This window comes from Melozone crissalis, unplaced genomic scaffold (assembly GCF_028551555.1).
Source record: "Melozone crissalis strain CALT ecotype California unplaced genomic scaffold, PUWL_Pcris_2 ptg000013l_1, whole genome shotgun sequence".
Lineage (NCBI taxonomy): Eukaryota > Metazoa > Chordata > Aves > Passeriformes > Passerellidae > Melozone > Melozone crissalis.
Window position 1 is genome coordinate 14,924,151 of NW_026535791.1, and position 22,352 is coordinate 14,946,502.

The window sequence follows — 22,352 nt, forward strand, 5'->3', positions numbered from 1 at the left end:
AATATTATATTTAGCTTATGGCACTTCAGAAAAGGGATTAAATAAATGGGTCATATGCAGGGATGAGCTATTAGTTTAAAAAATAGTTGTTACAAATATATAAGTAAGTATAAGTATAGTGTATAAGTATGTTTTATATTTATTTATATATGTAAGTTGCTTAATATGTATAATACATATAATTAAGTTGCTTAACATGACATATAATATTTGTAATTTTAAGTTAAATATGTTATAAAAATATAAAAAATACAAAATAGGTAAATTTAAAAATCGAATTATAAAAATAATGCGATTTGGGGTTCAATTTCCCTGCAATTGCTTAGAGGAGTACAAGCGGGGCAGAGACAAGTCAGTGACTACAGAGCAGGGCATGGCATAGGCCAGAAGAAACTGGGCCACATCTCTTGTCCTTCGTAAACCAGTGGTGCTTGGGAAAACTGGATGTTCTCTGCAGAACAAATGACGGCAGCAAGTGCAGTTTAATACAATGAACAGGGTAACTCGGGGAGCAAAGGGCGCGGAGCCGGACGCCGTCAGGCACCGCCAAGCCGGGCGGCGCCACCGCCGCGGGTGGTGAGACCGCCACGCGTTCCCTAAGGGATCCCTCCCGCCGCGTTCCCTCCGGCTCCCGCAGGGACTGGCCCCTCTCCCGGCGGGATCAGCCCCTCTGCCGGAGGGATGGATCAGCCCCTCTCCCGGCTCCCCGTGCCCCTGGGCTGCCGGAGGCCCGGGCGGTGGCGGGAGCGGCGGCCTGCGGGGCGGCGGCCCGGAGAGCGCTGCGGGTGCCGTGTGGCGGCCGGGACTCGGGAGAACGCGGGAGCGCGGCCTCGGGCACTTAAGATTCTCCAAGGGTACTTTAAAAAGTTAGGACTGTGCTCACAAACTGACGGTCTGCTCTGCAGAGAAGCAGGAAGAACATCGTAGGATCACATCGCAGGTTTATTTTATGAGATTTTGCAAGAAAGTGTTCTAATTCTCAGTGATTAGCTTCGAGTAACCTGTTCTTGCTAATTAAAAATGAACCAAATGAATTTAACGGCACGACCTGCGATCCCACGGGACAGCCCTCAATATTGTTTTGTCTACAAGAACTAAATTGAAAGAAGATAAAACAATTCACTTCTTTTCTATCCCTCCAGTTGTTCACTTCTGCCTGAAATGGCCAAGGAAAATTCCCCATCCCTAGCTGAAGTTGTAAAACGAGTTGCAGAGCAACAGCAGTCACAGGCTTCAGACATAGAAAAAAGCAAAGCAGTTCTTTTCCAATTGCAGGTAATAAGCCTTGTTTAGAGTAGTTAAATCAATTAATTTTCATTTGATGAAGAAGTATTTCCTTGAACAAGAGAAGCTGGTGGTACTTAATGGATGAGTGCATTCAAGTGTAAGACAGCTCTTCTGTTCCTGTGTGTGGCATTCAGGCTCAGCCAAAACTGCGGGTGTGTACTTTTGTTTGTAAGGCCACAACACAGCTAAGTATTCATTACAGCAGGTGAAACGTTGGTTTGTTACTTGAAAAAAACAAAACAAAAATACTAGGCTGAACCCTCAAAGTGAACCCACAACAACTAAATGCAGAGTCAAAGCTTTTCGATTTTTTTAAAAAAAAATAATAATTTCCTAAGAAATTGTGGGGGAAGGATTTTAAATTTTTTTTTTTTTCAGATTTTCACCACACTGTATAATTTTTTTTTCTTAGCATCTTTTTTGACACAAAATACTTTTTTTCCCCCTTATGTTTGAAGTGTGTATCCTAAGTAGCCATTAAACACTGGTATTACTTGGTACTATTTTGTAGAGCACTGAGCATGTGTAGTTTTTGTGAAGACTCTGTGATCATTTTTTTTGTCTTTTATTAAGGTTTCAATTACTGTTTAACCTTCAAGATCAAGTTTCTATTGAGAAACTTACTTTTAAGTCTGAGAAAAGATGATTCCAATTGACATTATTAGAGGATGGAAGAGCACAAATGGAAATAGTACTGTTCCAATTATAACATGTGTGCATAGGTCTACAACTGAAATAATTGATATTTGAAATTTTGCACAAAAATAAAATTTCTGAAGTAACAGTGAAATCTTGTATTTTTAGGAATGCCAGTGGACTTGCCACACTTTACAAGAAGCTTTGTCCTGTATCCCAAAATATAGCCTGATGATGCTGCAACAATAATTTGTGATCTTACAATTTAAAAACATGTATCTGTTTTAAAACAGACCGAGAGAACTTTAAACCCCTAGGGAATGACAAGTCCTTTCCAGCCTTGATGATTCTGTAATTTTTTATGATGGTTTGAAGTACTGCTTCCTGGTTTTGTTCACTTCTCCTCAGTGAGATGATGTAGATGCCTTTTTAGGACTAGATAGATATTTCTTATGGAGTTGAAAATAGCTGTGATTAATTCAACTCCCAGCTACTACTGTGGTGAAGTCAGGACTAAAAACTTCAGTTGAGCAGTCTAGTTAAGCTCCATCACCTCTCAGACACACCTCTCTATGTGTCTGTATAGGTTTTCAAGGGATTTTTGGCATCTATCTTGCAACTGTGAGGTATTTAAAAGTGAGTTCAAAGGTATCTTATTTAATATTTTAGACTCAATCTAAGGGGAGAAGATTAAGATAGTATTCTTACATTGTGCCTCTAAGACGATGATATTAAGAAGTATGTCTAATTATCTTCCATTCAAACCACATTAGACAAGTGAAAGAAAGGCTGTTGAATAAATATAAATTACAGTGTTTAACTAGACACTTAATATCTTTCTACAAAAAAAATTCTTAAATGAACACTGAAATATTTTACAGGCAAAGTGCCAGGAACTAGAAAAAGAAATTAATTCTGTTCTGTTAGAAACAAAGACAACAGAAAGGGAGATACACCTGCAAGATGATGCCATAGAAGTGACAAAATATCGCTGTGAAAATCTGGAGGCCCAAGTCAGAGCCCTGTATTCTGAAAATTTAAAATTGAGGTGTGATGCAGAAACAATACAAGAGGAGTTTGAGATGAAACTTGCACGAAATAATGAATATCGGGAAAAAATAAAGGATCATAAACATCTCTTTTGGGAGATGGAAAGTAAATTGCCAATTATGATTGAACTTGCTGAAAAGAAAGCGGTTGTGGAAGAATTAAAGGCAAAGAAAGAGGAGTTAATATGTGATCTGCAGAATCCAGAAGGATCTGTTATAAAACAAGTGCAGGTATGATATTTCCTTTTTGATTCTTTCCTTTTATGTGAAATAATTTTTATATTGTTCATGTAATATAATTCTTTTGTCTAATGTTTATGGTTCATGAGGGACTGAGTACAAGGGAATATAGATAATTCATAATGCTACATTAATTGGAAAAACTTTTACTTCAATATCCAGTTAAAAATATCGGTATTGTTAGCTGTGTAATATTGTTAAAAAAATGTTTATACTTTTATGTGTGTTCGAATGAACTCAAATATGAAAATATTACACAACTGTAAGTTAAGCTTTATCATTGGATAAAATTATATGGACACTTTTCAGAATTCCGTGGAAGATTGCCATATTGTTATATGTTTCAGGTAAGAACACAATAGTCTTTACACTTTACTGTCAACAAAATAAATTTGAGCTGTTTGCCAACAGGAGGTAGATTTGATGAGATGGTAATAGAAATAAGAAGGGAGAAAAAATATGTTTGGTATTCTAATCTAACACTCTTGGTTTTACTTGATCCAATTACAATTTTTACTAATAACAACTACACAGGAATTTTTCACCATGGAATTTTGCCAATATATGGACAAACACAAGTATGAAGTTGAAAGGGGATCACTGAGTTAAATTTGATGTAACTTGCATTATTGAAAATTTGATAGTATTCTGTTAATGTAAGTTGATGAAAATTTGTTTGTACAACAGATCTTTCAATACTGAAAAATAAAGACTAATTAATATTGTATTTCCCTATGAGAAAGAAAAATATATCTAAAATATTACACTAGTCTTCCGTTTTGCAGTTAACTTCACTTTAAATAAAGACCAGCAAATTGAGCTCAAAATCCTGTATTGTTTTAGTTCTTATATTTCAGATCAAGAGTATACATTCTTACAGGTGTAGAACCATGTGATAAAATATTTAATAGATAATTTTTAATTGCCCATCCTAAATTATTATAATTTTAATTAGTATTAATAGGTTTATTGTGAAACTGTTTATTATAGACCTTTATCCCATCTCCATTAACTGAGACTGTTTAGATGAGACAATTTTAATAAGTATATTAGATGAACTGTGCAACATTTCAGGGAGTGAATTTCTGTATCTTGACTTACATCTGCAGGAAGAAATCACACATTTAAAAAGTGAAGTCACAACATTGAAAGATTTGATCAATAAAAAAAGAGATCTGCTGGAAGAAGAGAAAAAAAAGCATGCTAAGCTTAGAAAGGAAATTGAGGTGAGTCATTGGGATAAAATTTAATTGCAGTTCTCCTGATGGAATGTAGATAATGCAAATGAAGTTTGAAGTACTTTATACAGCAGTGCTGGCTATACATTGTTAAAGTATATGTAGTAATGATGCTGTCTTAAATTCTGATAGTCTTTCTAAAATTCAGAACTTAATTGTGAAGAACACTTTTTTCTGAAGTCTTTTCAGAAGGACTTCATACGTGAACTTTTGGATTCCTGGAAAAGAAGAGGTCACTGAATAGTAGTAAAGCAAATGCACATTTTAAAATTTGTGTGATATTTCTGAAATACTTTACATTTCACTGCTGGCTTGATTTTTCATGACTTGATAACTCATCAGTGAGAGACTAAAATGCACCAGCAAAGTGGACTTCCTATGAATCTCCCTAATTTAAGCTGACATTAAATTAGGAATAACACAACATCTCCTAATTAGCTGATAAGATAAAATTCTGATCAATAGTTGAAAGCTTGTCTTTTAAATAATTGAACTATATTTTTCATTTTGTTCCTTACTAAAATACCCTTAGAAAATTTTTAATTTGGAAGTTTCTTACCATTTATCTTGTCAGTTTAAATAAATGCCACAAAATTTAATGAGCAAAGCTTAATTATATAAAGATTAAGTGATTTAAGGTTAGGTCTATTGCCCTTTGTAAAATGTAGGAGGAAGAAAGAATCATTTTTTTCATGTGACAGTGAACAGAGAGAATTTTTAACCTGAAAAGTAAAACACAACTGCTTTAGAATAGATATGCTAGTCAGCATTTGAGAAAATTTTTTATTACCAAGGCAACATCCTCTTAAGAAAATTCTCTAAATCCAAAGTTAAATTAGGTAGCCTAAAAATAAAGTTCTCTTATCAAAATCAATTTAATTAAATAGAGAAGGTTAATCTTCACTTTTGTTCTTCAGTTGTTTGCATTATATGTTCTTTCTGTCTCAGAAGGAAGCAGGTTCAAACCCAAAGCCTTTCAGGGTATTATTTTCTATTAAGAACTCTTCTGAAAACAGTCCAGTTTTTAATATAAGAACTGACAGTGGATAGACATTTATACCCAGCAGTCCTCAGCACAACTTGGGAAAGAATACTCAAGTCAAGCACAGGAATAAAGTGAGATACTAGGCACACGGAAGAGGTTTTATTGAGGCGCAGTGGTGGAATTCAGCTACAGACTGGTGGCACTTGATGTAATTGTTTGGAGCATCCAAAGGAGGGCAGCTAAGGTGGGCCTGGAGAAGAAGCCATAGGAGGAGCATCTGAGGTCACTTGGTCTTGTTCAGCCTGGTGGAGAGGAAATGAGCAGAGACCTCATTGCAGTTAGAACTTGCTTGTGAGGGGGAAAGAAGCATCTCTGCTCTGTGATGACAGTGACAGTGTCTGAGGGACTGGCCTGAAGCTGTGTCAAGGGAGGTTCAGGTTGGACATTAGGAAAAGGTTCTTCACCCAGAGAGTGGTTGGACACTGGAACAGCCTCCCTAGGGAAGTGGTCACAGCACCAAGCTTTCACAGAGTTCAGGAATCATTTGGACAATGCTCTCAGACACATGTGCGACACTTGGGAATGTCCTGTGTGAGGCCAGGAGTTGGACTTAATGGTCTTGATGGTCCCTTCCAACTCAGCATATTCTGTGACTCTTAAAGCAGCCTGTGAACATTTTCTTATTCGCTTTCCTGAGCACTAGTCCCATCCCCCATTTCTTGAAAAGCAGATCCTGTTCCCAGCATTGGACAGGGTTGTCAGCAATAAATCAGGGTGGTTATCTGTGCAGGGTCAAGGCTTCAGTCATAAGGATAATTCAAGATATCCACAAATAATTGAAAATTTGTTGTTATGAAAAAGTAATTTAAAAAATCCCTACCCAAAAGACTGTCTATTCCCCTGCTGCCCTCTTTCCCCAATGCCAGTGTGTGACTGTATTACTCTTGGCAGATACTTGCCTATCCTGTCCTTAAACTACCCTAGTGGTGGAGATACCCTGAGTTCCCAGACAATTTTTTTCTAATGTTTGACTTTCATGTACACAAGATCCAATAGAAAGCACAATGTTGTCCCTTCCCTGTCTCCAGTAATCATATTAGTGCTCTCTCCCTCAGCAGATATGCCAGACTGTTCCCAGTAATGATGCTAGAGAGGCATTTCTAAAAAAAGCAGATAATATTGATCATAGATGTTTCAGTGTTGTACAATGCAGTCCTAGTGATGCAGATGCCCCAAGCACTCGTTCAGATGAGTGAATCTGACAGCATCCCTCAAAAAGTTGCGAACAATTATAGTGGTGAGTGAGGTAACATGGAGGCAATGAGGTAACATGAGGTAGCAAGCCATCACCAATAAAATAAGGCAGTTTATAGGACATCAGTGAGGCAGTTTCCTAGTTATTTGCGAAATTTAGGCAGTGAGATTTGCAGGAAGTCGCCAACAGTGCTGTGAGTTCTGATGCAGCTGTACATCATCATGTGCATGTGAAATACAATGTAATGAATCTTCAATAAGTAGACACAAGAGTAATTATACACTACCGCTCATATGCCATTTAAACTAGGGTAAGTAAGCCCAAATTTCATTAAGGGAACGCTCATTATTTCCATTTTTATTGCAGTGAGTGTTTCGTTCTTTTAACACTTCAGAATGCAAATTTACTTCTCCACATAAAGCAGCAATGAGGGCAGAATTGACAGTCCTGCATTGCCGCAGTATTGCCTAAGAAAAATGTGTCATTTTAAATGCAGTGCAGCTACAAAGGTGCTACTGCAGTCAGCAAGGTTACCTCATTTACATTCCCATTTATACCCAAACATGCTTGTCAAAGAATGAAAATTTCTTCTTTCTCACCTCTCATTTTGGAGCCTCTAATCTTCCACATGGAAAGCCTTGCCAGAGATGTGACATGCTGTCCTTGGGTGGTATTAACTTTGGTAAATTTTAAACATCTGCAGAGCAGATATCCACACTGACCTCCACACTTAAGGTCTTAGTAGGACAGAGCTTTTCTTTCCTGAATGGGAAAGTGAGGCATGATTCATGTCCTAAACAAGATATCTGAAATGGGTCAGATGAATGCTTGAGGGCCACGCAGGACTGGAGCGGGGGCTGAATTAAAAGGGGCCTCTGGCGTGAGCGGCAAACAGAGGCGTGGCACGGCACTTTGTGAGGCAGTTCATGCAGGCAGGACAAGCAGGCAGGGTTACAGGTTTTCTTGGTAGTAAGATTTACTGTGTGCTGTTTGCAGTGTTTCTGTTGGTTGGTAGGCTTTGGGATTTCTGCTAGAAGTGGTTTGCATGCAATTCAAGACTGTAGTTAGTACAAGTGTATGTAATCATATGGAACCCTCCAAAAAGGATGTGTCTGTCCAGACCCATTCCTGAGCTGAACTCACCTCTGTAAATAGTTTTACTGGAATGATTTTATGAAGGTTTTTTTTTTTCTTTTTAGGTACAGAATAAGAGATATGATGCTATATTAAAACGTTTGCATTGCCAACTGAACAAAGTCCAATCAAATAAAAGACAATGGCACTGGAACATTCAGCAGTTGGAGAAGAAGGCTGCAGAACTAAGAAAATGTCTTGGAGTAGCAGAGTTACAAAACATCATGTAACAAACTTAACAAAGAATAGAATGCATGTAATCTTTTCCAGGCAGTGTTTTTTTTTTTTCTGAAAGTGCTAGAAATCTTAAATAGCCTGATAACTGGGCCAGGCCTCCGTGATTTCTTTCTTTTAAAAGTTTTCTCTCATTTTATGGCCTAAACTAATAGCCACAGTAATGAGTTAGCTGTTCAGGAATAACAGTTGTTCAGGAAGAAAGTGACACTTCCAGGTGTTTTCAAAATACATGTCAGTTTTATCTAAAAAGTTATTTAAAAGTCAGCCGAACAAGATTTGGGAAGTCCCTTTATATCTCACTTGGTCTCCGGATGTTGGGATATATGCTGCTTTTCCTACAGAGAAATTAATATTGGTATATATTTGCACTCCTGAGACACCAGAGTTCTTTTGTCTTTTATCCACATCCCTTTTTATCCTTAGCAACTTGCTAAGGAACTCTGAAATCTTAATGGTCCGAATTTTGCTCTGTGGGAAACTCACATAGAAGATGTTACAGTATGCTAGGATGTTTTGGAATGGGGCCAAAGGCTGTCCAGTTGTAAAAAGCTTTGGAACAAATATGCTGCAAACTGGACTTCAAATCATCTGACTTCAACTGGTCTAATAGATGTTAGCAAAGAGGAGTGAGTAGGTATTACATCTTGTAAAATGGAACAACTCACCCTCAAGAAACAAGAATGCATTATAGATTGGTGATAGAGGAATTTATTGTCTGGAAGATTTTAACTAATGTCTAACATCTAAGTGCTTAATTATCTAAGATGACTCAACATAAATGACAAAGTATTAAATATTCTTGTTAAAGCAGTAGTGAACAGTAGCCATTTTCCTTTACTTTCTTTTTATTTTTATATTGCCTGGGATTTGAAGAATTTACACTTAAGGAAGTCGTTCTGCTTGAACATAACTTGTAATGTTTATCTGTTCTATGAAAGTAGCTTTTTATTTAAGGTGTTGTCTTGAATAATTTAGATTTACCTTTACTCATGAATATAAAATGAAGACTTGACTATTTACTGTGAAAAATGTTAAACTGCTTATATATTATTATCTTAGGAAAGCAAGGCTTAAAATGTAGTACCATTATTACCTTCATACATTCATATATATTTACATTTCCCTTAATCTGTTATTTCACTTAATATAAAGTTATTTTAAGCAATGTCCTGATTCATTAAGGCTCTCTCTCGACATTGTTAATCTCTCAAGGCTTCTTTGCTCAGTCTTTTTCCTTTGCAATAATATGAACCAGGCTGCTTTCATTACAGCAATAAAGTAGAAATAAAAACCTTAATAACCAAATCTATAGTAATAGTATGTCCTGAATATTGAGTCTTATTGAGTATGTAGTGCAAACCTGTAATATTACAATTGTTTATCCCTACTCAGAGCAAAATAGCATCCATTTTATGCATGTGTGTCTTCTAGAAAGGGTCCAGATCTGAAAAGTTGGGGAATTTACTGTGTTATTGTTAGTTTCAGTGATTAACTGCTCTTCTTTTATTTTGCATGATTCCTAGTTTCAGTTTATTCATCCATCAAGTGAAATGATTGTACTTTATATCATGTACAATGATATAAGTAAAAAATACTGATGTTCTGTCTTCTTGATGGGTTAAATAGTTCAAGCCTTCTAAAGCTATTGATTATCAGATCTGACCAACAGCTTTAGCTTAATGCATCTCCCCCAAAGTGGTACAACATCCAACATTTTCGGGGTCTTAAGATGATGTACCCTTAAGTATGCCTTTTACCACTGATATTATCTTGTTTTTATTTTTAGTTTCTCATTAGTTCTGCTCCAGAACAATTAATGCATCAAAGTATGTTTTGTATCTTACTTCAACTAAGTTCACTTTGACACCTGTTACCATGGTCTAATATCATAGTTTAGCCTTGCATTTATTACCAGTTGGAAACAACTATAGCAAACAATCCAAACCATCTAATGTAACAACAATATCACACCTTTGTTTTTCTTTCTGACCAATGAAGATACCTGGGAATTAGGGTGGTTTCTGCATTATCAACACATATATAGAGTGACTCACTCATCTCAACTAAATACCTTGAACTTACATCTTCCTTGTTCCTTTTCATAAATCTCAGTAATTTCTGGTATCTGAAATTAATTCTATGGTTCTTTGTCCATGTTTTGAAATTGTTTAATGTAATTTAACAGGGGTGCATACAAGGGCTGTGTATAGTACTCCCTTTACTGCTACATGTGGAGGAAATATTCCCTTCTATACAAACATCTTCCTATCATCCAAGATCTAAGTTGTCTTATACTCCTTGCTCTTTGCAAGAGAGCCCATGTTTTTTTCCTACTGGGACCCTTGACCCCTTCATGGGATCTCAGTTACCAAAGGTAGCTTTTCTTCAGTGTAAAACTTGCTTTTTCAGTATACATACTTGAACTGTAGCTACATTTTGTGGCAGTAAGGCTGAGAAGCTGAGGTGTACTTTGATAATTTCCAAAGCTCACTCCATTCATATGGGGACACAGCTAAACCATGCAACAGCTCCTTTCTGGCCCACACAGATGAGTTTCTTGGTAAAACCAGGATTTGAATTGGAAGGAATCACAAACAACCAAGGATCTTTTTTGATAGAGAGTTCAGCTATTACCAGGGAATCCCCAGTAGTTACTAGAGTGTTTGAGACACAACTTAGTCTATCTAAATGTGTATATTGAAAATACATGCTTTATTACACTATGCATGCACTAGTATTGATTGTTGTTGTCGTCCCACATCACTGTCCTAGTTAAATGCCACAATTATAATCTCTCATCCCACATAGACACATCATTTGTGTGTTGAACTCTGCCTTAAAACATGAGTTCATTAATTTTTAATTTTGGAAGCTTTGTCCTCAGCATCCAACAGACTTCTGCTTTAGCCAGTGACTACACCTGAAATCTGTATTCAGTGCTAAACACCACATTTTAGAGGATCAAACACATTTTGTGCACTTGCATTAAACAGAACTTTATATAACAAACTACTTACATATTTTCCCAGGTGCAACATCTCAAATTTAACATTGAGAAAATAAATATAAGAAAGGTATAAACATTTTACTAGGGAATTACAGTTAATTGGGAGAAAACCTCATGTGGAGAAAAAAAGTCAGCTGAAACAAGGAAATAAAAATTACTACCTTTTCTAAACTATTCTGTACAACAAACGAAAAAAAAGAAATTATGTAGCTTTTTATAACAATGTCTAGTTTCAACAAATCCTGGCAACCTCCTGAGGCATAATTTTCTTGGTACAACATTAAACAGTAGCAGTTTGATTTCAGAGCATTTTTCTCCCCTTAGCAAGCAAGCAGAGACAATAGGAAAAAGGTTTATTATTTTTGGGAAATAACTTAGTGAATGAACTTTGTATTCTTATTACATGAAGCTCTCTCAGCTCCTGTTGGAACCAAATTGTGCTGCCAAACCCATATCAGTCATTTTTGAGGATGGTTGTGGGGCTAAGGGAAGAATTTCAGGCTTCAGTGCTCCGCAGAGAATGGGAAGAAGAGCCACTGCCCACTCTAAACAGCAAATCAGCAATGAGCAGTGGGCATGTAAATAGCTAAGCATGGGAAAACTTGCCAACCAACGAGTCCTACCCACCACCTAGGAAAACTTTAAAGCACAGGAAGCTGGATTTATTCCAACAAGATAGTGTCAATGAATAGGACAATACTGGGGGAATTCCACACTTGACAGGGAAAATATACAGCTGTTGAATCACTCATGACTTGCAGCAAGTGTAGTGCTGTATGATAAAGGGAGGTATTTCCCCATGCTCTAAGCCAGTGCTCCACAGGAAACTCTTTAATGTGACTCAACAACCTCAGGTGATGGAAGCAGAGGAAATGTGTCAGATAATGCAGACATACCTGTTAAAGCCACTGCTCTCACCAAGGCAGCACCAGATAAACAACATAAAAACACAACAACAGAGGAGGGAAGGAGGGTTGCGGGTAGACGCCCAGTGCTCTGCTGCTTTGCCTCTCTAACAGTTTGCTTTGTCCCTCAGGAGAGTCACTTGCAGAACTTGTGCATGAGTGTGACTGTAAATAGTGCACAATATTCTACCATAGTTCTTACACGATGCTTCAGAGAAGAATCATGGCCACATCATGCATTGATGGTACATCATGCTGATGAGGGTGGGGAAAAAAACAAATTTCAGAACTCTTAGCAGATTTTCTGAAATGCATGAATATATCGTTTCCAAAGTAATTATTAGATCCTTTGTTAAAATGCAACTGTAGCATGTAGCTTTGGGTCATGTGGGGGCAGTGGCTTTTTGAGGAACTGCCTTAAAAGTGTGGTGAGGCACTTGCACAGGTTGCCTATAGAGGTGGTGGATGCCCCATCCCTGAAATCTTTTAGGGTCAGGTTGGGCTGGGCTTAAAGCAACTGGATCTCATTGAAGATATCCCGGCTTATCCCAGGGGTTTTGGACTAGATGGCCTTTAAAAATCCATTATAAGCCAAACCATTCTATGTTTCTGTGAAAGCAAACAGAAGAGACAGCTTTACCAAGTCAATAAATATAATTCTTGTTGAAAATGGTTGCTGCAATAACGAGCAAATGACAATGCTCTGTGTTGAACAGGGATTTCTCCTGTTAGAAATCATATGAGTTCTTTCTACCTTTTTCAGTAGCTTTTTAATTTAAGTAGTTCAATGTTTGTACAGAATTCAGTAAAATTGCCTCTAAATCTTTCCAAGAGCAGCAAGCTTCTTGTTCTCTCATTTTATTATAAATAACATATATCATATATTCAACACTTATTGACTGTCACTTATTGACATAAAAGCTTCGATGTTTCTCTGTTATCTTCACGTTGTATTAATTAACGCAATCTATCATTTGCAGTGATTTCAGCAGACTTTTCTGGGGCGGAACAAGCACCGACATTTGAAACGCAGCTGCTGCTTCCCCTTGCTGGCACTGAAGTCCAATAGTTCCCTCCAGTGGTGAAACGTCTTCTTACATGGCAAAGGCGCCTTTCATCCTCCGTTTTTGAAGGTCAGTCCTTACCGTAAGAAGCGTTAACATTTCTGCAGAACATGATGTATAATCCTAAGTTGGTTTTTTTTTTTCCCTAAAAGTGCAGAATGAAAAGGAGATGCTGTGCATTCCAACTTTTCCAACAACTGGAGGATTCAATGTACTCATTCTTAATTTTTGATCTGCTTTTTAATCTCAGATCTTCTGTTTTAATTTTAATTTTAGTTATAATGAAAAGTCCACTAAAATGGAAGGAATGCACATTTTTTTCTTATAAAATAATGAAAAATATTTGGTTTTGTCTGCTACAAATTTTTCCTTAGGTCACAATCTTCTTAGTAGGAATTATTCTGTTTAAGATCCTTGTCTCCCCACTCTTTGATGAAGAATATATTTCAGAATTATCAGATCAGACTCACAGCTGACTAAAAGCAATGGCAGTTGATAGTTACAGACTTACAAGATATTATGTAAACCTGTGTTTTCAGCCTTTTTAAATAACTCTGCCTGGACTGAATCTTTTGGCCTGAAACTGCAGTTCTGTTTCAAGGTCAGTGTTCTGGAAAGCTGAAACATAAGGTATGAATGTCAGTGCTCGAGGCTCCCAATATACTTGACAAGAGAAAGGCATCCTGCAGCTGATTCAGCTCTTGCATGCCTTATGGCAGAGTCTGGCTCTTCCCAGACACTTCAAAGAAATCCTAGTGCAACTATCCTTAAATTAAAAGACTCAATTAAATACCTATTTAATGTGGTATAAGCCCAGAAACAGCACAGATGGTTTGTTGTTTACACATATTTAAAGGTTTATTTTATGGCTGCTGGATGTAGAGAAAGGGACAGCTTTGGTGGGAGATTTTAAGGAGAGAAGGAGGACAGTTTCAGGATAACCACCATGTAATGACTGACTTTTAGATTTTTTTCTCTTTTAGAGTATTGGCACAGAATTCTAATCTATTGAATCCTGACTTTATAACATTCTTATGAAATGTACACTAATAGAACAGTGGCCTTCTCAATCCCCTTGGATAAAAGCTATCTGAGGCTCGTGATTAAAATTTTATCCTCGGGCTTTGTCATATCTGTCATATTTACTAAAGGATTTGAATGCCCTGCCTCAGGTGCAGTACTAATACATTATCTATTTTTTGTGCATCTCCACTAAAATTATTATCATCTCTCAAATTATGAGTTCTTATTAAAGAAGCTAAGGCTTCTTTAATTGCTAGTGCATTTATTTAGGGTTAACTGGTGCAGTTGGGAAAGCAGGCAAATATTTTTGCAGAAGAGAGCTTGGGTATCTCAAGTTTTTTCCTGGTTGTATCTGATAGTTCTTCTTTTTTACTCATGGAAGGAAAGAAACACTTATAGGGATGCTTCAACTGAACTGCTTTACATGGTTGCTTTAGGATGACAGGAATTGTGCCCCAAAAATTCCCTCTCACTTGACTGTAAAGAAGTGAAGGAGTGAAGTGTCACTAGCTCAGATGTAAATAACTATTATTCTGATGTCTAAAGTAAGGTAAGATGCATCCAAGCCTCAAATTCTTAAGCTATCACAGCCACAACATCACTATTAGTAAAGGCTCTTTATTGTCTTATTGCTGGCCGTATATTTTCCTTTGCATTTCTAGCTTTGCCTATTGATTTCCTGGGCTGCAAGCTTCTCATTTCTATATTATGTTCAATAATGTAACAATTCAATGTTGTCCTGCTTTCCCTGTTTCCTGCTCCCTGGGGAGCAGTGGGAGGTGCATTTAACAGCCTTTTCTATTTGCAGTGAAGCAGAGTAGGCTTTTGGCTAAAGGTTTTCGCTTTCATGGTGGAGTACTCTTCTTTTTAGCTCTTTTCAGTTTCTGTCATAGAACTCCCATTTTTCTTTTTCTTTTCTTTTTATCTGCTTTTCTTCAGACTCAGTTTTCATGAGCTATGGAAAAATAGCCATTTTGCAGCATCAGCTAATGTTCAGGAGAATCACCTTACCTGTCTTGGACACCTATTTAGAATTTAGTAAGTCACACTGTGGTGGTGCCTTGCTCTTTGCATTGACTACACAGGGGACCTGGATGGGAAGAAATCTACCTCTTAGATAGCTAACATGAGGTAAGATGAGACTTCCTAGGGCTCTGAGATGGGTGGCATGTTGCCTTCTAGCACATTGGCTCTGTTGCCTGAAGAAAGAGTCCAGGGCAAATAGTTCTAAACTCATGGTAGATGATTAAAATTACATGACATAAATCCCATCTATTATCTCCAGTTATCCCTGACTGACTCCAGGCCAGGAATTAATGTAGCTCCATCCATCGTAGTGAGACCATAATTGAGTTACTCTGCACTGAAAGCAATAATACTTTCTGTGTTAAAGGATAGCAAAGAATAATTTTAGAAACTCTAATAAGTTGTGTGACCTCCATGCTACATTTCTGAAATTGAATTCTCCCATGGCAAGACAATTTCTCCTCTGCAGTCTGCCTCTCACTGCAGACAAGTCATAAGAAATAATTCAGCTATGGTTTCATGGTCTATAAAGAATTTCCCTCCTTCCCACTCTGCTGTATTCTCTTCATGTCTTCTGTGTTTTAGCACATTCACAATTAGTTTCTGAATTATCAGGATATACAGACAGGTTAGCAGTGTCTTTGTAGTACTACCACTGCATTATTCACTACTTCACCTCTTGCGCTAAACAAATTTTGTCTAAAGGTCTTTAGCATTTCAGTCATGTGAACAGTCTCACCAGTTGTTAATAATACTTGCATCAGTGAAAATTTCCAGAGTCTTCTTTGCCATCTGGACTTTTAAAATTAGTACCTAATGACCAGAAAAACTTTGAGCCGGGGTTGGAAACAAAAGTTTACAAGTACAGCAGAGGAATGTGCCCGGGAGACAGACACAGGCTGCAATGAGTAGAAGCAATAGAAATTGGGGAGGGGAAAACAGTAGCACATAGGCTTGTGTCCATTTTATACTACAGAGCCTGTAGTGGAACATGAGGTTCCTAAGTCTGAAAAATCCTCAATGGTCAGCTGATAGGCTTGTCTTGCTCCAGCTGCTGGAGAACAGTAGCAGCCCTGTCTGGGTCTGTTAACTCATGTGACAGGGACCCATGCAAAAGATCTGAAGGATTGATCCTGTTGTTAACTCCACAAATGTCAGAAGAACCTCACAAGGTTACACTTCTTTAACTGGCTCTTTGAACTAAGCTATTTGTTTGATGCTCAGTTTTCCATGGAACTTCTTTCTCTTCTTCATGGCGCCTCCCAGTGCTTCCTCACAGGGTGCAGTAGCTGCTTAAATTCTTTAAGGCACTAAGTACAGCAGCTGGAGAGGTAACACCTAGATCCCATTGCAGCTCAACACTGCAGCTGCTGCTTCATTCTGTGATCTAATGGCTCAAGTGTGTTCAGCACCATAGGACCCAACCTTTTGCTGTCTTCTACACTAGAAAATAAATGTCTTGAAAGTCCCAAGTGAAAGAGAGTTTTCTTGTTAATGTTCTGTGTTGTGCTGCAGGCTCTCTAAGGTATTCTGTTATTCTGCAGTGGTGTATAGCAGTTCCTAAACTTCCAATACCCTTGAGATCTGGTTATACATTCATTTGAGAATTTGAGTTTTGGTGAGCTACCCATAATAGCAGCAGAGTTCTATGGCTGAACTTGGAATCCTACCCAGAGTGAGGTTTCTCACAGAAGCGTGTGGAGAAGAAATTCATCCCAGTGCAGTTATGTAATTCCCTGGTCTGCTTCTGATGGAAGCTGTGTGCAGAGAAGATTTTATTTTCTAGATAGGAAAAAATAATTTTTCAACAGGTTGTTTGCATTAGTGTACACAACCCCTCCCTGAATTGCTGGAAAATGTTGTTTCTATAGCCATACCTGTTTTAATGAACTTCTCCTTCATAATTATTCAATTATTCATTCTGCTGCTCAAGAAAGCCAGCATAACAATGATTTAACACAGCACTGCAGCAATTAGCACTCACAAAACAACAAAGAAATACCTCACTAGTCAAAAGGGGATCAAAGTGTGAAATCACAAGTAACTCATTACAAAAGTAAATCATTACAATAACACCACTTCAGATCCTAATAGCAATCACAGTTTTTTGGTGGATTTGACTCCTTTCCTTCAATACCTAAAAAGAAGCTACAGAGGATGCTTATTCCATTTTAAGAAATGTAGTAATTAAGAATTTCAAAGCTTTTCTGGTTTTCTGTTGAAAGTGGGATCTAATAGATCAGTTGCTGAATCACTGCAGCTTTTGTGTAGTCTAAACCCTCTCACTTCGTAAGTTGGAGTCTGGAGTGGAAAAAGGAGCCATATGTTGGCAGTTACACCTGTAGGGTGTTTATCTGTCACTTTGAAAACTTAATCTAACTCACTTTGCCTTCATATTGCCCAGGCAGCTGCAGATGGCTTTCTTTCCATTTGAATGGCTTTGAATTCTCTGCTTCTCTCGTAAGTACTTGCTTGCTTTATTTTGTTTTTGTCTTCATGATTTTATTACTAGATGGTGGTAGAAGGGATTTTGACTACTTTTTATGTTATTGGCACCAGAGACTTCCTAACTATGCTTACTTAGACCTTTGAGAGTGCTAATTTTCTCATAAAAAGGAGTATTAAACTTTCTTTAGTGTCCATCCCAAATGCTTTAATTTTCTGATACCATTTAGTATAGTATTATTTGCTTTTAATACTTGCATGTAGAAAATAATGTACGTTGGGAAACAAACAATACAAAAGCTGTCATAAAAGCGTAAAAGAGCAGCTGATCAGAGAAACAGCAATGCAACATTGTTTTTAGAAGCCATAGAACAGAAGAAGAGCTGGCATATTGTTATGCTAACATCTTTAATTAATGATGTATAGAAGGTCAAGTATGAATGAGAAAGAGAAGATCTGCAAATAGAAAACATCTGCTAGTATACTAAAAATAGAAGTTTAAATACATGCAATAGAAAAGCCGAGAATTCTGATTAAATGTTTGATTGGAAATATATTGGCTGAGTTTCTTTTCTCTCCTGAATGGAAAATGAGGCATACTTGTGAGGGATAACGAAAGGGAACCATTGGCCTTTGAGACCAAATTACCAGTGTGAAATACGTGCCCACTTTATTTCTTCCTCAGTCGCCTTTGGGGCGTAGCTGGGGACAAGGTTGTTTAACCTGAAGGTTCCTTTGAATCGATAGCCAAGTGGGAGCACTCCTTCAGTGGGGATTTAGCAGTCATGAAAGCAAATAGTCTGTTTCACAGCCATTAAACCTCTCACTTCTGCAGATGTGCCTAGTAAACTCCAGCTGGGAACGACACACCAGTGTGGCTCTTTAGTGATGGGATTCCAAGTAATTCATCTCCCTGCACAGCCTGCACTTGATGTTGTGTCAGCTGATCAGCCCCCTCTTTGCCCCCACGGCAAAGTGTGACTTTCCGTAGTGGAATGGGCAGCAGGGCAGGAGATCACCTGCAGCGAAGGATTCACCCTCTCCTCAAGTGTCTGTCGGTGAAATTAATTGCTCTAAGAAAGCAGAATTGCTCTGCAGTGGTGTCCTTCACTAGAGTTTTTTGGTGGTGCTGGAGATGCCGCAGCAAATCCTTTCTTCCTGTGTTTGGGACAGAGGTGGTGACATTCAGAAAAGTCAAGGTAAACAGTTGCTTTTGAATTTCAAATTACCTTCTCTGTTGAGGTACTCCACAGCATTATCCGTGACAATCTCCTATATTTAGAAATACACAGCTCCATCAAAAATTAAAGTATAGAACTTGGCCCTCTAGAGGGTGATATTTTCCATGTGAGATAATTAAACAGATCCACATGGACAGTAAAATTCCTTTTAGGCACCTGTGGCATTACACTCCTTCCATTCAATAAACATTTTGCTTGTTTTACTGCATGTTAAATGGCTGATCTGTAATGAGTATTTTTGTTTCCTTTTAATGAAAAAATAGAAAAATTCTTAAGAAAGCCAGAAAAATTCTTAAAAAAACCAGAAAACATAGCAACTTCACTCAAAAGTGAAATGGAAACAGAATCTCTGATATTGTACCTCCCCTAAAGCAGAATAATCATGGTCATTTACTGTCCCAGAGCCTAGAGAGACATTACAGAAGACAAAGCAACAATTGTTACTGCAAAATTACTAAGATTTGTAGTCAGTAATCTCTGGAGAAGAAGAAAACCTGAAAGCTGAAGTCTTACATAGTATAAAGACTGTAATCTGGTGCCATTTTTTAGACTGGAACAGTTTGAGGTAACAGGTCTCAAACTTTTCCACTGTTTCCAGCATGCTCCTGATTTCTCTTCCAGTTTTAACTGCAGTCTTTTATTCCTGCTCCTGGCTGCGAATCCTGCTTTTGCAATGAAACTTCTGTTGCAGTCACAGCCTCTACTGAGCTCTAATTCCTTGTTTATGAGCCACTGTAGTTTTCACCCAGTGTATTATTTTGCACATTCTGCTTTCCTTCATTAATAACTATCACCAGTCATTTTAAGAAAGCTGCAAAAAATGCATTAGGAATTACAAAACTCATGTACAATAATTGTCACTTGACACTGTAAGAAGTACAAACCACATCTTTTCGGTTTGTCAGGTGTCTGCCAAGTCCAAGCTGCCTCACAACATTCTGCAGCAAATTTGGTCAGCACAGTGGAAGAAAAGAGATTGTCTGCACTGAAGTGATTGCTGTTTCCACTTCCTTTGTTATCGTTCCCATATTTGTAGCTCTTTGACATGGCAAGTCACTGCTGAGAGAGAAGTGCGAAGTGCCTGTCAGCTGATGGCCCAGCATCAAAACAGACCAATTAGCAACATCCCCATCTGCTGCCTGGGCTCATGCTTGTTCCCAGCCTGTTCTGGGAGCCTGGAATTGAGCTGGAAGCTGTGGCCTTTGTGCACAGCAGCAAGTGGCCAATTTCTTCAAGGCTACATGTTGTCCAAAGAAATTCTTACAGGAGCTGGAGAATGGAAGTATTACCAGCACCTTTCCTATAGGAGCTTGTCCTTTTCTCTTAAGAGGTCACCACAGACTAGCCAGGGGCTGTTTTAGACAACAAGTTGGAGTTGGTGGCAAAAAGAGAGCTTCTACCCTTGCACATCTGTACTGGGACAGAAACTGCCCTGTGTGGTGGAAGGAATCAATGTGCTGAACATCCTCTTCATTGGGTTAAACCCTTAGAGTAATCTGACACTGATGAAAAATGGACAGGGAGACTAATGAAAGATTTATCCTGTATCTAGCAGGATATCAAATCCTTAGAACTTTGGATTTATGATACGGGGCCATTAACTACTGGGTAAACTAAACTGAGAAAATATTTGCACACACTGACATGAAAATAGAGTCTGCTAGAGCAGGTTTGCCTGCTAATCACAAAAAGTCTACCGCTTCTATTGTCATAAGCTTCTTTGTGGCCCCTATTTACCCCCTTTTATAAGTCATGACTACACATGTGGCTATAGAGTTTTTAACATTTGTTTTGTGATTTTACATTTCAGAAGCCTCTCATCTTAAGGGCTGTCTGAAAGGCTTGCACAGCAACTCCAGTGTTCCCAGTCCTTTCAAGCACAACTCTAAAATGGAGTTGCATTGCCTGAAATTCCTGTATGTGTCTGCCAAAACTCCTGCTCCTGAGGACTATCAAAATCCTGCCTTGAAGTCCAGGAGTGGAGATGGGACTGTGCAGTGAGAGTTGTCTAAGTGTCTTTGCCCTTCTAATTCTCAGGTGGTTAGAGTATGGTGCTGAAGTGCCAAGGTTGTGGGTTTGATCCCTATATGGGCCATTCACTTAGGAGTTGGACTTGAGTTGGTCCATGTGGCTCCATGGTTGGTCCATTCCCTTCCAACTCAGAATACTCTGTGAAATCTACAGATTTCACAGCCATCCGTGTCAAGAGATGGCTTCCAACTTCTTATATTTTTAAAATTTAAAATCACTCCATGAGGCACAGGTGAACATGATCTTCATTGGCTGGAGATAAAGCTGAAGCCCAAGAAGCTGGAACTTGCTCTGATGTGGGTTCCATTTGTAGCAATAAAAGCCCTGATAACCTGCATTCCCATCCTTTCCTGCTTATCTGTTTCTTACTGGGTGAAAAGTATCATAACAAACATATTTTATGACAAGTCAAACTGAAGGAGAGCACATTCTCTGTGGATTTGCATCTGTTGGAGCTGTGTTATATCTAAAAAGAACTTTTGTTCATGCTTTTTCCTCCAAAGGGGCACTAACAGCCACTCTGCTTTTTTGTGAAGCACTTAACATAATTGTATATTTTTGCAACTGTTTCCCCTTTGCCAGATACTGTGATTGCACTAGTCTATTTTTCCTAGGAAATCAGACTAAAATAGCTCTTCAGCCAATTTTGCTTTTCCAAGCAAATTATCCAGATACATGAAAAGAAGCAATGAAAATAATATCCCTGGCAGTTCCTTTATACAGGGAGTCCAGTTTGACCCCAGAGGAGATTACAAGACTGCTTAGTGTACCTAACAGTCCCAGTTCATGTGGTTTTCTGAGGCATAAGCCAGAGAGTCAAATCTGGCTCCTGGTGTCAATCAGGAAAAATATTGAACTGTAAGAAAGAGATTGACCCATAACATCTTTGTCTGTCTGCATACTTCTTCTGTCAGAGTTGTTTACATTTTCTACTTTGTTTAATAGCAGAAAGTGGAGTGGGCGGAAGGGAAAAAACCCATCATTATTGGCTGTTCTTTTTCTAACAGAAGATTAATTAGGAGGGATTGGAGAAGCTCTCTTCTTCTCTCTGAGGAGCCTCATCCCTGATTTGTCCTCTGGGATGGCTGCATCTGGTTCAGCTTAGCTGTATCCGTCTTCAGTATCGACCCTTAATCCAGTTTCACATGTCTGCTGGAATCCTGCCTTTTCTCCCTTGCTTGCATCTTGCAATTTTTCTTTCTCCTACTACTCTTATTTCATTTTAGGCTTGTTTGCTTTATGGAAACTCCCGTAAATCATTTCAAGATCCAAGAAGAATGCTAGCTACAGTCAGGTCGGCTTGATTCCTTTGGTGTTTTAATGTTATTTGCAGTAGCTATACAGCACAATCAAACTGTGACACTGATCACAAGCAAAAGAGAACCAGTAGATGGCACCATTTATTATATTATAGAAGATTCACAACCAAAGCTTGGAGGGTTTTCCCCCCTTAAACCTGGCTGTCAGTAAAACATAAATCAACCCTCCATTTTCAGAGATGTTACTTAACAAGCTTAGTAGAGACCTCACTTTATATCCTTTCCCAGAG

At 38.2% G+C, this 22,352-nt stretch overlaps 1 protein-coding gene across 1 annotated transcript; it reads left to right on the plus strand.

Annotated features, from left to right (window-relative positions):
* Positions 1–1,152: 1,152 nt before the first annotated feature.
* Positions 1,153–8,083, plus strand: CCDC122 (coiled-coil domain containing 122). The gene is made up of 4 exons (XM_054272136.1): positions 1,153–1,275; positions 2,805–3,203; positions 4,322–4,438; positions 7,890–8,083. The coding sequence occupies exons 1-4, from the start codon at positions 1,162–1,164 to the stop codon at positions 8,052–8,054; spliced, it is 795 nt and encodes a 264-aa protein (XP_054128111.1). The 5' UTR covers positions 1,153–1,161; the 3' UTR covers positions 8,055–8,083.
* The last annotated feature ends 14,269 nt before the right edge of the window (positions 8,084–22,352 follow it).

Bases quoted from the DNA above. Each gene is read 5' to 3' on its own strand.
- CCDC122 (XM_054272136.1), top strand. From the start codon at position 1,162: ATGGCCAAGGAAAATTCCCCATCCCTAGCTGAAGTTGTAAAACGAGTT. The intron at 1,276-2,804 runs GTAATAAGCCTT...AATATTTTACAG, and splicing joins CAGTTCTTTTCCAATTGCAG to GCAAAGTGCCAGGAACTAGA. The intron at 4,439-7,889 runs GTGAGTCATTGG...TTTTCTTTTTAG, and splicing joins AGCTTAGAAAGGAAATTGAG to GTACAGAATAAGAGATATGA.